Source organism: Pseudochaenichthys georgianus, chromosome 12 (genome assembly GCF_902827115.2).
Source record: "Pseudochaenichthys georgianus chromosome 12, fPseGeo1.2, whole genome shotgun sequence".
Taxonomy (NCBI): domain Eukaryota; kingdom Metazoa; phylum Chordata; class Actinopteri; order Perciformes; family Channichthyidae; genus Pseudochaenichthys; species Pseudochaenichthys georgianus.
Window position 1 is genome coordinate 11,756,081 of NC_047514.1, and position 14,876 is coordinate 11,770,956.

General features: G+C 39.3%; 2 protein-coding genes across 2 annotated transcripts in view; both read left to right on the forward strand.

Annotated features, from left to right (window-relative positions):
• Positions 1-3,789, forward strand: part of bcr (BCR activator of RhoGEF and GTPase) — an 87,822-nt gene extending 84,033 nt beyond the window's left edge. Inside the window, exon 23 of the mRNA XM_034095746.2 lies at positions 40-3,789. Within this exon, the coding sequence (XP_033951637.1) occupies positions 40-129 (90 nt within the window). The 3' untranslated portion in view covers positions 130-3,789. The remainder of the gene's footprint in view (positions 1-39) is intronic.
• Positions 3,790-4,762: 973 nt separating this feature from the next.
• Positions 4,763-12,526, forward strand: adora2ab (adenosine A2a receptor b). The gene is made up of 5 exons (XM_034096627.2): positions 4,763-4,977; positions 7,493-8,033; positions 8,128-8,259; positions 10,409-10,512; positions 11,003-12,526. Exons 2-5 carry the CDS (start codon positions 7,834-7,836, stop codon positions 11,977-11,979), a joined length of 1,413 nt encoding a protein of 470 aa, XP_033952518.1. The 5' UTR covers positions 4,763-4,977; positions 7,493-7,833; the 3' UTR covers positions 11,980-12,526.
• Positions 12,527-14,876: the final 2,350 nt, after the last annotated feature.

A 14,876-nucleotide genomic window follows, 5' to 3' on the forward strand; every position in this document is an offset into this window, starting at 1 on the left:
AAATCTCATATGTCTCTTCTGTTTTGTATTCGCTCGCAGGTTCAGGTGTTGCTGTACTTCCTCCAGCTGGAGACGATCCCCACCCCGGACAGTAAAAGACAGAGCATCCTCTTCTCCACTGAAGTATAGAGCTAATATTGACTCTGCCACCCTGATTCTTTGACCATGGAGGAGAGAAACGAGACGGACCGTGGCTCAAAGTGAGCCTATAGTAGGATGTTTTTTAATTGACTGACCAGACTCTTGCAGATGGAAAAGATTGTCTCTGGTGATGCCTGCCCTCCTCAAACACAAGAGAGCGCCATTGGACCTCCGAAGCTCTGAGGATGTGAGGGCCTTGGTGTTCATATCTCTCATTACATGATATTTAGTAAGATTCCTTCATTGACTACATTCACCATCTACATTTCTCCACCACGCTGTTTGTTGGTCTTTACAGCTTTAACGCAATTGTGGTTCAAAAATCAAGATCAATGTCAGTCCATAAGAGAACAAAACACGTCTTTCCTGATCCTTGAATTAGTTTGCCATCAAATCTGAATTTACATGTAAGTTTGTGTTTGCGTTGTTTTCTATCTGTGTTTATTTTGGACAATCATCTACTCAAGACTTTTCATTGATCCATCTCAAACATTGCTTCATTTCCTGATGAGGTCCATCCTAACTGTGTCATCTCAGCCCATTGTTTCTGAGAAAGACAAGAGAACACATTTCTAGGAGTTGACGATGAACATCGGCACGATACTGGCTTTCGTTCTTTGGGTGAGGAAGCCAACACCTGTATGGTTTAGTGTTTACAACGTAAACAAACCCAGGTGGGAGTCAGAGACAAATGCTACAGCTTGAAGAAGAACAAAAAAAGGAACCCGATGGTTAGAAATACACTGCAATCTGACTGCCTGCGGTTTTCACGTCCATAAAAGCAAAATGTCCTCTATTTGTGTTGTTTGTGTCTCAAGGTAGTCTTCAGCTTGAACACCGAGGAAGCAATATATTTTATAACATAGGAAGTGTCTGTGTTCATATTGTTGCTGACGAAAAGTCCTTCTTACTGTAACATAGGACATCTTGCCAAAAGTAATATGTTTTTTGTTTGTTTCTAGACAAAAAAGGAGGCGGTTGTATTTACAGATACAGTATGTACATAATCTTAAATATTTCTTTCTTTTTGTTTAACAGCATAATCATTGATGCTATTATTGTAATTTATTTTGGGGGGGAAAGGGGTCGCTTTGTTTTTCTATGTGAGCTCTTTTTCTGTTTTGATTCTGAAAGTGGTAGGTCTTAGCCTTGACTTTGAGTCTTGCAGTAAATAAGCAGGATTTAGCCTTGTTCTTATAGAAACCACTCAGCTGTTCTGTCCAGCCTTGATTATTCATTTAGATATTATTATTGAAGGTAACACACACATTGTAGTTACATACTGTATGCTGCTGTGGAAAAGGCACACGCTCTTTAACGGCTGGGTGTTCCTCGGCAAGAAAAACGTCTCGCATCCAGAGACCGTCGCCTGTCTAGTGTAGACAATATGCAATGTCATAATAGAGCACACACACTCACACACATATGACATTGTCTCATTTTGTACCATTTAATCATTGGCTGCAGAAGTGCACTCACACAATGTTAGAAACTACTGTATTACAATTTAAGTGACCTGAGCACTCTGCATTTATGTCCAATGAAGAGCATATCTGTTGGTTTTTATGAAGGAATATTATTTTTGTTTCATCTTCTCCTGAACGGCGAAATGTCCTTATAATTTGTCCCTTTCAATATTCTTCATACGGTTAAGCATGAAAGCTCTTAAGATGTGTTTTTGATTCTAAAAAGTATATATTTCTCATTTTGATTTCAGTTTCCTAGATTTAACATGCAGGCATGTTTTATTGTTTTGTTTTTTGTGTGTTATTGCTGTCTTTTTCACAGTTGTGTCATCATGTGGGATGTTTGTAACTCGTGAGTATCTGGTTTACATTATCGCAGCATATCCTTCTCATGCCAATGGTAAATATCACGGTTGTTCCTCTCGAATATCTTAGATATAGATATAAAACTATAACCATTTGAGCAGTTAACCTGATCTGATAAGGGCTTGTGTCCATGTTTGAGATGACTTAGTGGAGTCAATGTTATTGATAACACATTTTAAGTTAACATAAATGTCTTTGGACTTTTTAAGGCAAGAGAAGTCATTCTCAGATACATATCAACTCTCTAAATCTTAAGTCACTCGATAAATATACATAAAACATAATTATTATATCAACCAAAATTATGTTAAGCTTTTATTCTGAAAGTCTTCATGCCTTCAGTCCCTTTATGTACTTCCACAAGTTTTGGCCTACTGTAGCATGCCCACATTGTTTCATCATCTATATGTCAGGATGTGAGACACCGGGTGAATCCACCACTCATTCATTCGTCTGTCACCCTTTAAAACAAGTCCCGATTGCCTACACTCTACCCTATCGTGCCTCGACACTTTTTTTTTTTGTTAAGCGCCTGTGGTACTCTGAAACGTTGTTCAGTCTCCTGTTGCCTTTGCTGAGGACAGCCACACACCTTCCTTCTCTTAAAGACTAAGACAGGACCTTAACCTTAAGCACGGTCTTAGCTCATACTGTACATGCTCTACTGTCACCTTCATCGTACTGTGATGCTGTAATTTTAAAAAGTCAGTCTTAAAACATTTTCGTCTTTGTTTTGGCTCTTAAACTTTCAGCTCCTTTTAATGCCTTTTAATCTAATTTATTTATGTTTTGTCCCTGTTTGGTATAAGAAGGTCTCCTAGTTCTATTTATTTATGATATAATATCATCTGAAGCTATATTAATGTATATGGTGTGCTTTCTTTGGGAAAATGTACGTCTTATTTTACTGTTTGTTGATATTTTGTCCCAGAATCACAACCCCCCCAAACACCTACGAAAGCCCATTTCTCATCTCTGTAGTTTGACGTGTTGTACAACTTGTTGTACAGACTGCCCACTGTGAGTGTTTAGCTATTTGATTAAATAACTGAATTGCAGATGCAGGTTCTTGTCAATTGAAAAAGGTAGATTCACAGAATTCAAACTTCTCTCATTTTCCACGAAGTTGTATAATATGTATTATACTAGAGAGTACATTATCTGGTTTCCGTTATTATTTATTTTGGCGTCCGCTGACGTATGATCGTCAAGAATTGAGCCGGTACGCCTCTAGTCTCTTTGAAAAGACAAGCTGTCAGTGTATGGTAGAGGAGATAAGAGTCTTATATTGCTCTAGAATCTGCATTGTTTTTGGTCTGTTGATTGTCAGTGTAACTGCATGTACCCTCCATAACCTCAGTCCCTCTGTACATGAAAAAGTAAATACAACAAAAAAGGTTTAATTTATCTGTTGAATAGCCTGAAGATGTGGAACATATTGCTCTATATGAAAGTTCTCCTCCATTTGGTAATTATTACATTCCCATAATACTGTCAAATGACCCTCTGCTGCCACTTCTACGCCACCAGACTTACATTAAGTTAGACTCCCTGACTCTTTGGAAATATACCCGTTTTGATTTTATTTGGCACACAATGTTAAGCTGAGAATGAAACTTGCTGACCAACCACAAATACTTTCTCTTTACCTTCTGCGATTTTTGAACTCTTGTTCCTCTTGTTCAATATTCAGTGTTCTGCTTGTAGAACTGTAACAAAGGAATACTGTATTCTGAGGGCAAACATGTTTGGAAGGCATTTGCAGCCTATGTTTGTACACAAAAATGTTAAATAAAATCTCCTTGTATCTACAGAATATTTTTTGGTTTTCGTTTTTTAAACTTCTGATTAATTCTGCAGCCTGGTCGTTTTTCAGGTGGAAATGATTGCACTGAACAACATGACAAAGAGTGGACAAAAACAGCATGAAACAATAACATGTTTACAGGTTAGTGTAATTCTTCCTGCTGTTACCACTAGACATGTGTATCAGCAGGACACCTATTCTGGGTTTTTAAATCTTCTATAAAACATCTGAGCTTGCCATTAGATAATCGTATTTAGAACTGAATCATGGATCTGACTGATGAGCAGTAAAACTACTAATGCAAGTCTAAATAAATGGGTCTTTACAAATTAATAAGTATGTTAAAATGTGAGTCATATTAGGCTGATAGTATTAATGGCAATGTTAGTTCAGAGAGGGATGAAGACAAGCAAAGAGAGCAACTAGATAAAAGCATAAATTATATTCAATCTTAACTTCTTAACTTGAATTATGAAATAGCTGTTAGGAAATCCAACAGGCCACTTGTGTCATCAAACGTGGCAGAGGTTTTACATTACATTTCAAATAAAAATAAAGTTTAAAGGTCTCTGAATACATAATTTACAATGTATTAAGGCACATAACCATGAAGCATTCAAACAATACAATCCTCACATTTGTCTGCGTATTTGACTTTTACGCACAGCCTCATTTACAACAAACCAAAAATGGGCGTGGTTTTGAGGGTGTGCACGTGGACTCAGAATTGGCTTTCTCCTGGGGTTTCTTTCGCGTTTTGTAACACATGTTTAATGTGAAACTTATCATCGAAAAATGTTTGTACTTGTATTCCACCTATTTTGACGGTATCTTATTTTTATTTAATTTCCTCGGCCTCTTTCACTTTCCAGCCGTTCATACGTCACAATTCACCACAAGACCACCCTCCTCAACCAACACACCCACACATGATACATACACGCACACGCGCGCGCAGGAGAGAGAAAGAGGCACGCGCGCTTCTATTGTATTGCAGCGTGTGTGCGGCTCACATTCAGAACTTCCCCTGAACCACCGATCATCAGCAGCAGTCACATATCACAGGATTTACAACGTATTCATTTTTCATTCCGTGTCTGTCACTTTCCATTTAAGTTTCTGGGGTAAAGATATCCGCCTATTGTGTTCTTATACACGTTGATTAGGAGGAAAGACTTCTTATTTCCTCTCTTAAAGGTAAGAAATGTGTTCTGCTTGTTCAGGCTATGTTTTAAATGTGTGTCAGATTATGTCTAAGAAGAGTAGACCAGGTGCTTTTTTCCATAACCAATGCGCGAAGATTGTGTTTATTAATTGAACAGAAGCAACTATTGGTTATTCTAACCATTGAAGATTTCAATGTGTCTAGGTTGTGGAGTTTTTCATAGTAATACATTTAAGAATTAGATGGTTCAAATCAAATCAATGTAGCCTACCTGATATTGCATCAACCCAGTACTTTGTGTGAATAGCTGTAATTATGAAAGTGTGTGTATTTATCTCTCTTTGTAAGGCTGATAAATTGATGAACGTCTGATCAGCATTTTGACCATCACTATCAATTAACATCTACTGTCATAACAAAACTTTCCCTGCAGTGATTGTTCAGTATTAGCCCAGCTAATGTTTCTGTTGTCTTATATGTTCTTGCTATCAAGAGTCCACAAGATGTGTGGGCCTCCCTCATTAGTTATACACACAGAACCTTTGCCAATAATAATACAGCAGCTTTTCATTTTGTTTTCCTATGCCTTTGGTGGAGCTGGTGCATTGATTGACATGGCAGAGACAGATCAGCCTCTAGCAGGATGTGCATGTTCTTATCACTTCCTCCAAGCCTTAATGCACATTTAGCCCTGATCATAATGAAGGAGAGTCGTTTTTCATTAAAGCAGACAACTGGAAGAAGGTTAAACAAGAATAATCATGTAAGTTCTTGTTTTATTGTACCCCTTTCTTCTATTTTGCAAATGTTGCAGCAGCAGCTTGAGGTTTTAAATGGTTGGGTTTTATAGCTTTCTAGAAATGCTGCATAAAGCTTGTTTTTTTTAATTCCTTTGGCTTGTGAGAAAGTTTAAACAATAGAGAAAAAGCACAACTTTGGTCCGACGTACTGCCAATCAGGATCATAGCTGTAGAGCTAATACAAAACTATGTGAGAACAACACAGCAAGATTGGTGGAAGCACAATGTGTGGAAAGAAAGCTAATCTACATGTTTTCAGTTTTCTTTATATTTTCAACTCTATGGCAATGTGTCTTTATATTTCCTATGACTATGAGGTCGCGTGAGATCTTTTACCAATCTTTTTTCATATACAGTACAATAATAGCCAGTTTAGTCGAAAAATAATATGTCTTTCTAATCAGGTACAATCCCTAACCTCAACAGATAGGAAGATTGATGATTCAATATGGAATCTAAAGAAATAACCCACACGTTGGTTAGATGTGGATTTCCATACACTTCATAGTTTAATATTACTCAATGGGGAATTCCCCAATAACTGAAGTGAACTGAAACGTCGTCAATATACAAATTATAATCACAGCTTTTTCTTATACAAAGCTACGGCCATTTTGCCCAAGATGCGGATGACATTGACACCCACTAGATGTTGAATATTAGATTGAGGCTCAGTGAGCATCTTCATCGGCTCCAAGAATATCCCACAGTACATGAATGCTAAAGCTGGTCAGATTGATTAGTCATTCTGTTATGAGATTACGCTCATCAGTGTCACATTCATCTTTGGATTCATGTCTGATACAGTGGCAGAGACATGCTAATGCAAGGCCCTGAAAAACACGTCCCAGCATCGCTCGTGACAGATTTCCCTAATCGCTGTGCCAGGAACTAGACCATAACAAATCATTCTTCTCACCAAGTTTACTTTGAACATATGTCTGCTTTGTGCGCTGTGCCTCATTTCAGGGAATTTAAACCCAGGTTTTATTATATACGTGTTCACGTTTCCAACAAGAGGAAGAAACTTGTGCCATTGGTCTTGAATGTACAGCAGCATATTGTATATGATGCTTGTATTATAGACTAACCCGTTCTGTTTGTATTGAGTTTTAAGAAAATGTCAAAAAAATAGAAGAAATTGCGTAAAAGCACAACAAAATTAAGCATTTTTCCCAAAGACATTTTCTAAATATACTAATCCCCCTGGTATTTCGCTAATCTGAAGCCACAGGCAACTGGCAACAACTGCTATAGGGAGAATCCATAATACTGCATAGTGTAGTATCAATGCAGCCTTGGTTATTTTCTCACGCGATCTGGAAACACGTCTGTCTTCCCCCCTGAGCCATACCCCATTATTCATAAGTGAATAACTTGGCTTGCATTTCTCTCAGACTGCCTTTGTAGAGGTTGACATAAATGCAGTGATGATAGCCCAACAAAGTGCTAAAGTGTTGGTACAATGGCTTTGAAATGTATAGGTGGTTTAATCTCTGGTATTATCAGTGATTCTGGAGGAAAGCATGTCATTGACAGGAATGGTCAGTGTGTGGCAGAGTTTCGGGAAACTTTTCCTGAAATAAAAGGTTGCATTGTTGGACTGTCTGCTTTGGCCCTGTATGGAAACAAACTACACGCCTGTCTTCCAGAGATAGATTGCTTTTCGGACCCGTGTGGTAGGCTGCAATCTGTTTGTACAGGCCAGATGACAGATTGTGTTCTCTCTCTCTCACTCACTCTCCAGACCAATGCTCTTAACTTGGCAGCCATCGGGCTAACCTCCCAGACCCTTCCTCTTCAACATTCTGCCGCCGTCTGAGGCAAAGTTTACCAAGCCGAACACAAAGGAGGTGAAGACGGCTGCAGAGAGAAATAGGAAGACTCACAGACTGAGTTTCAGTAAACATTATGTCAGGTGTCATGTTTGTGGTGGCAACATCCTGCCTTGGCTGTCCTCTGTTGTCACTCTTTCCTCAAGGCGTACCATGGGGTTTGGCAAGGTGGTATTTTGTCTAAAAACAAGTCAAAGCAGCTGAGTTTGTGGAATGAAAACGCAAAGAAAGCAAATAATAAGAAAAAACAACCATGCCGGAGAATGACCAGCTGGTCTATATCGGCCTGGAGCTGGTGATCGCCTTACTGTCTGTGGCGGGAAACGTGCTGGTCTGCTGGGCCGTCTGCCTCAACTCCAATCTGCAGAGCATCACCAACTTCTTCGTGGTGTCACTGGCAGTGGCTGATATTGCTGTGGGGCTGCTGGCAATCCCCTTCGCGATCACTATAAGGTACTGCTTGCCGTTTCATTTCAATTGTAATGACTTAAATCCAATTGTGCCAATTTACTGGTTTTTAACATGTCTTTTTGCAATCCCACATTAGTACCGGCTTCTGTGCAAACTTCTTTGGCTGCCTCTTCATCGCTTGCTTCGTCCTCATCCTCACCCAGAGCTCCATCTTCAGCCTGCTGGCCATCGCCGTCGACCGCTACATCGCTATCAATAACTCACTCAGGTGAGAGGAAACAAAAAGGTCACATCAACTGAAACAAATACGGTTTTCCACACTGGCACTTTCACCACATATCTCTTCAGACTGTTCAAATGTCTGGGACTTAATGATAGATCTGCATTTTGTTTAGAAAGATATGATTTAGCTGTATTCATTTCAACACAATTGTTACGATGTGTGAAGGAAGCAGGACCCAAATGCAGATTCAAGTGACAAAAATAACTCCTTTATTTCAAGGCTAAACGATTTAACAAAGACTGAACAGAACACTCACCGCAGACCAAGTCATTACACCAGACGAACCGACAAAGACAGACAGAAAAACCAGAACTTTAAATACACACAAGACTAATCATACAAACAAGACACAGGTGAGGAGGGAGGAGAAAACACAGGGACACCAGGTGAACACAATCGGGTAAATTAGACACACCAGGGAAACTAACGACAGGGAACCACAGACAGATCTAAACCAGACAAAACACAACGCAGACAGAAAACCAAAGACAGATCTAGACAAGACACAACGCAGACAGAAAACCAAAGACAGATCTAGACAAGACACAACGCAATCAGAAAACCAAAGACAGATCTAGACAAGATAAAACACAACACAGACAGATCGTGACAACAATGTCCTTTACACACAAGTCAGAGGAGTGTGTCCAAATTACAAATGCACTGTAGCAAAGCACATTAAATTATAGAAAGATATTATTACATTACAGATAATGTGGCCGGCTGTTTGCAGACATAGATGTATGCCTCCACAGGATTTATTAGGTTACTGTTTGTGTGCTGCTCGAGGGATAACATCTTCTAAAGAAATGTTCATGTAAATCAACACCATTTGAATTATATCTCTTTAAAACGGTCTCATTTATTTTAACAAAGCACATACATTTCTGGCATTTTTACATACTATTAAGTTGTTGTTGAACTGTTTTAACCAAAGCCACTGTTGTTTAGTCACAGTTGCATTCTTTACTCCTGCCATGAGAGGATTTTGCATGCTTTAAGCCATAGCAGGTGACACATTTGCATAAACAGAAAGTTGCATAATGGCCTCTGCGCGTGTTTGTTTGCTCGAGATGGTGCCACAACCCCTGGCTGGCACCAAGGACCACAGAGCTAATAATTCATCAGAGTTTTTAGAGGCTTAATATAGCCTGCTGGCCGCCATCCTGGCCGTGAAAAATCTCAGTCACATGGGACAATGGCTGTAGGTGAGGGGATGTTGTTACCAGGAATACTATGGTTATTTGTGTTGATTCTCAATTTGTATTCCTCCACTCAAATGTGTGCATTGCCTGTGTCTGAATGAATCAATGCTGCCAACACGGTCTTTAAAAGTGTCTGACAACCTGAGGATGAAGCAAAAATGTAATATTTAAAAGCTGGATTTTCTTAAAAGCAGGTCCAGTTTCTGGGTATTAATAGCTCAAATGGCCTGCTTAAGTGAAATCTGAATTATTGATCAAAAATGTACATGTTGTATGTCCTCGTGTCAGAAAAGGCTAACTTAATTATTATAATATAAAGCTATTGTATATTTTTGTTGACCTAATCTTATCAGCGACCTCATAGTAAAATAAATGTCCTCATTATTTCGCCCAAGTTGGTACTCTATAAATCATGTGATTTTATTAAATGTCATGTTTGTATTTCACTGCATTGTTCAGAATCCCTTACAGTATATGACTACACTGAAGAAAACATCTTTAGCGTTTTGTCTTAATGTGTGAAAAATAAAAGATGAGAAATACTTGTACCGGTAAATTACATTAGAGGAAGGAAATGCCCTTTATTGCACACTTACTGTAGGTGTCAGTGTACTTACAAGGTGTCAAAAGTCATGCAGCAACATGCAGCACTGTTTCACTTCTTCACCTTTTAGCATGGATAGAAATGAGAATATATACTGGCATAAAAGCCTCAATCAAAATGGATTTAGTAATTTCATGTGTCTTTAAAATGCAGACAAAAGTACTGGAGAGGTTAGATTGCTGTAAGTGCTTACAGTGTATTTAAAAGCCAGTGATGCCAGTGTTCATTCAAATCACCAAGTATTGACTTTGCCACACAGGGATACTATCACAAAGCGATTAGATAAAACAACTCATGTGTCATTCTTCTCTGCTCAACCATTTAGGTACAACAGCCTGGTGACAGGGCAGAGGGCAAAGGGCATCATCGCATTGTGCTGGGTCCTCTCAGTGGGCATCGGCCTGACACCAATGCTGGGCTGGAACACAGGTGGGAGTTTATTTGTTCTCCAAATGTAAACCTGACTTAACCCTAAGCCTGTAGAAATAACATAAATGTGGCATCTGTTACATGGTTCAATGGTTTCTGAGTAGGTGTAATGGTTTGTTGAGGCTGGTCTCCGTTTTGTTTCTTTGTCAGTTGTTAAAAGCCAGAAAATCTGAATTATGGGAAACAGTTCGCCAAAATAAACACATCTCCCAACAATCCCTGCTTTTAGCATCAACTTCCAATTCCTAGAACAACCATTTTCAAAGTTAGGTTGAAAAAAGATGTTCAAACGCTCCTTGGGGAAAATGGAAGGATGCATTTCATTTGTATTTCTTGATATAAAGCTCAAATTCATTTCAGTACTAACAATTAAAGGAAATGTATCTGGCATTTTTGTCATCCAAAGCCTAAAGCATGCAATTTTACTGATTTGTTTAACATTATATAAGATAAAACTGACACTTAATTCCCATTGCTCTTTGTTGTACAGGTTTGAACACAACCGCCCCAACCAGCAGCAAAATATGCCCTGAAGGTTTGACCGAGTGCCTGTTTGAAGGAGTGGTTACCCTGGACTACATGGTATATTTCAATTTCTTCGGCTGTGTGCTGGTGCCCCTGTTGGTCATGCTGGTCATCTATGCCCATATCTTCATGGCTGCTCGACGCCAGCTCCGACTGATGTGTCTTAAAGTCGCACACACGCCCGCTCCTGGAGTTATAACTTCATCGTCGAGCTCATCTCGTTCCACCCTGCAGAAGGAAGTTCACGCAGCCAAATCGTTGGCTATCATTGTCGGTTTGTTCGCATTGTGTTGGCTCCCGCTGCACTTCATCAACTGTTTCAACCACCTGTGTCAGGACTGTGGGCGCGTACATATCTGGGTAATGAACATTGCCATCATCCTTTCCCATGCTAACTCTGTGGTGAATCCCTTCATCTACGCGTATCGCATACGGGAGTTCAGGCAGACCTTTCGAAGGATCCTGTACCAGAAAATCCTCGGGCAGAGGGATGGACGTGGGTTTATGAACGATTGTGGTGATGGCAGAAGTGTTGGGAAAAGCAGTTTCAGGCGGCGGACTTCTTCCCGTACCAGTAGAGAGGGTTCATCGAGTGACACCCTAGTGAATAGTTACGTCCTGGACTCCAGTCCTGAGCGATCTACACCAAAAGCAACTCATGAAGTCTCTTGCCATTGGACATCAAATGTAGACACTGCACCAGGTAGTTACATACCTAACGGACAGCATGTGAAGGGTAGTCACCTTCCAGGAATGCAGCAACCATGTATCACAGGCTTTGCTGCTCAGGATGGAGTCCAGTTGGTCTCCTATTTGAAGGGAACAACAGATGTTTTGGAGGTGAAAGACAGTGTAAATTGCATTGCTTTTGTAAATGTTCAGGCTTTTTCTCTTAAACAATCTGACTTTGAACATTCAACAGAGCTCACAAAAGTCTCATGACATAGATATTTAGGTATTTAAAGGGGACATATTATGCTCATGTCATACTTTGGTTTTCTAATAGAAAATGTGTACATGCCTAAATGTTCAAAAAACACTTAATATATCTCCAACGGTCTTTGTGTGTCTGAAATGCTCCGTTTTACCAAAAGAGCCCAGTCTCCTGTGACTGACCTGCAGGTACAGAACCCAGGGGAGCTAAATCTGAATGGTTTCTTGAATCCTATGTTTTCAGATCTAGACAGTCCGCCCACTAGGGTGTATTATTTCACAGGTTGAGTGTAATAATTCCAGGAACCAATATGTGCAAATGGTATAATGATATGTCCTCTTTAAATATTTGTATATGCCATAAAACCTATACAAGTCTGAAAACATAACAAAATGAAAAAGGATTAATAAAGCCTCAATAAAACCCACAGTAACTGTAAGCACCTGTTGCTCTCTTTTTGTTGCCCACTTACTCTTTATATTCAACCAATGTTGAGACATAATGACATGCAGTACAATAACATACACTGAACAAAAATATAAACGCAACACTTTTGTTTTTACTCCCATTTTTCATGAGATGAACTCAAAGATCTAAAACATTTTCTATATACACAAAATAACCATTTCTCTCAAATATTGTTCACAAATCTGAAAAAATCTGTGATAGTGAGCACTTCTCCTTTGCCGAGATAATCCATCCCACCTCACAGGTGTGGCATATCAAGATGCTGATTAGACAGCATGATTATTGCTAAGGTGTGCCTTAGGCTGGCCACAATAAAAGGCCACTCTGAAACGTGCATTTTTGCTTTATTGGGGGGGTCTGGGGGGGTCCGAAAACCAGTCAGTATCTGGTGTGAGGGGTAGGATTAGGGTTAGGGATATGGTTAGGGTTAGGGTAATGTTGTGAATCGAGTGGCCTGTGTTCGTCGTCCATAACATACCCATACCCATACCATGCCCATACCATAACCCCACCACCACCATGGGCCACTCAATTCACAACATTACCTACATTGTCTAATCAGCATCTTGATATGCCACACCTGTGAGGTGGGATGGATTATCTCGGCAAAGGAGAAGTGCTCACTATCACACATTTTTTCAGATTTGTGAACACTATTTGAGAGAAATGGTTATTTTGTGTAAATAGAAAATGTTTTAGATCTTTGAGTTCATCTCATGAAAAATGGGAGCAAAAACAAAAGTGTTGCGTTTATATTTTTGTTTAGTGTATATGCTCTTTTTCTAAGCCAAATGCTTTTTCAACTGTACTGTATATTGCATTTATATTTTCATTAGTCAATAAACATTTGAAACTTTGAATTGTATTTGTTTCATCAAGTCACTTTTGTATTCTGTATGGTGTTACTCATCTGAAAATAAAACACTGACTCTTAAATACTAATTAGCACACTTTTTCATCAGCTGAGGACAATTCTTCTCTAGAAGACACCGGCTATGTGTTCAACAGACTGTTAAAGATGAAGCACTGTATGTCCTTCTAACAGCTGTAAGTAATGGTCTGAAGGAACCATACAACTCAACCCTCAAAGACAACTTGGGGTAAACAATAAGATTGTTTGAAAGTGTGCATCATCTCTTGTTTAACAATCTGTTTAAAAGTAATTCCGCAGTGTGCTGGATAGCTACAGAACATTTGGTGTTGCTAGTTTGATCAGTGATTTGATAACTGCCAGGGAACAAGATGCTGCTTCAACAACTTCTTGACATAGAGTATGCGTCAATGGCATCCAATGTAAACCGAACACCCAAAATAAGGGCTTGTTTGATCTTTTCAAGCATCACACCATATGCCAGTAGTGTGGCTACTCACACACACACACGCACACACACACACACACACCCACACACACACACACACACACACACACACACACACACACACACACACACACACACACACACACACACACACACACACACACACACACACACACACACACACACACACACACACACACACGCACACACACTAACGTAAAGTACATACACATGACTGCAGATGACTCAGCGAATCAGCAAGAGGTGTTTACAGAGTAGCCCGGCGGCTGACGCCAGTCGATGACCCTAATGCAATGGAAATAAAATGAAGGGTCATTTCATGATGTATTTTATTATGCCATTATGCTTTCCCAGTCCTCATTACAAAGCCATTGTGTGAAAGGCCTGCATTTAGCTACATTTACATGCCCGGAGACATGTCTCCAGGAATAAACACAAATGGGTATGTATCTAGAACATGTACTGTTTGTTTATTTTAAAACCTTGCATATCAGTTGTATATTATACTTTGTGGTCATGCACAGGGGCATTCAAATGGATGAAGCCATTTCACTTTCATGCTTTATTTTGTGTGTTCTATTTTGATTAGCGTGATATAAGGGTTATATAATGATGTGGTCATGGGTGATGAGTGAACACAATAACAAACAAAAACAAATATAAAAGCAATGTTAGCTGAAGGTGAACTACATGCCATAGCAGCCGCCAAAGCTACCTCACTGGCTCCATCATTTGCTTTTGTCCACACACAAGGCTCTTTTAGGGTAGCCTTCATGTAAAGTATGGCATATGGCCTGACTGGAAACCGTCAGGTGGGCGTCTTGATAGTATGCCATTGAGTAATAAACACATGTATTGTAAGCATCTATTGGCATGCAAAATCTCTGCAAGCTGTTTTATAAAGAACAAACAATTAAAACAAGGTGTTTGTTTTCCGATTCTCTTTATGTTATCTCTCAATGTGATAGAGTGGAGACATAGACCTGGAAACATGTATACAATGTCTAGTGTAAAGACTGTACACTGTATAGACTTTATTTCAGGCGAGAGACAAGTTTTTAAAAATGTATTTAAAAAAACAACCAACATAATAATAC

What these genes read in the sequence shown, in the direction of transcription:
- adora2ab (XM_034096627.2), top strand. Translation starts at nt 7,834, where the DNA reads ATGCCGGAGAATGACCAGCTGGTCTATATCGGCCTGGAGCTGGTGATC. An exon ending in GCTATCAATAACTCACTCAG is followed by an intron (nt 8,260 to 10,408) that starts GTGAGAGGAAAC and finishes TCAACCATTTAG; the next exon opens with GTACAACAGCCTGGTGACAG. An exon ending in AATGCTGGGCTGGAACACAG is followed by an intron (nt 10,513 to 11,002) that starts GTGGGAGTTTAT and finishes TTTGTTGTACAG; the next exon opens with GTTTGAACACAACCGCCCCA.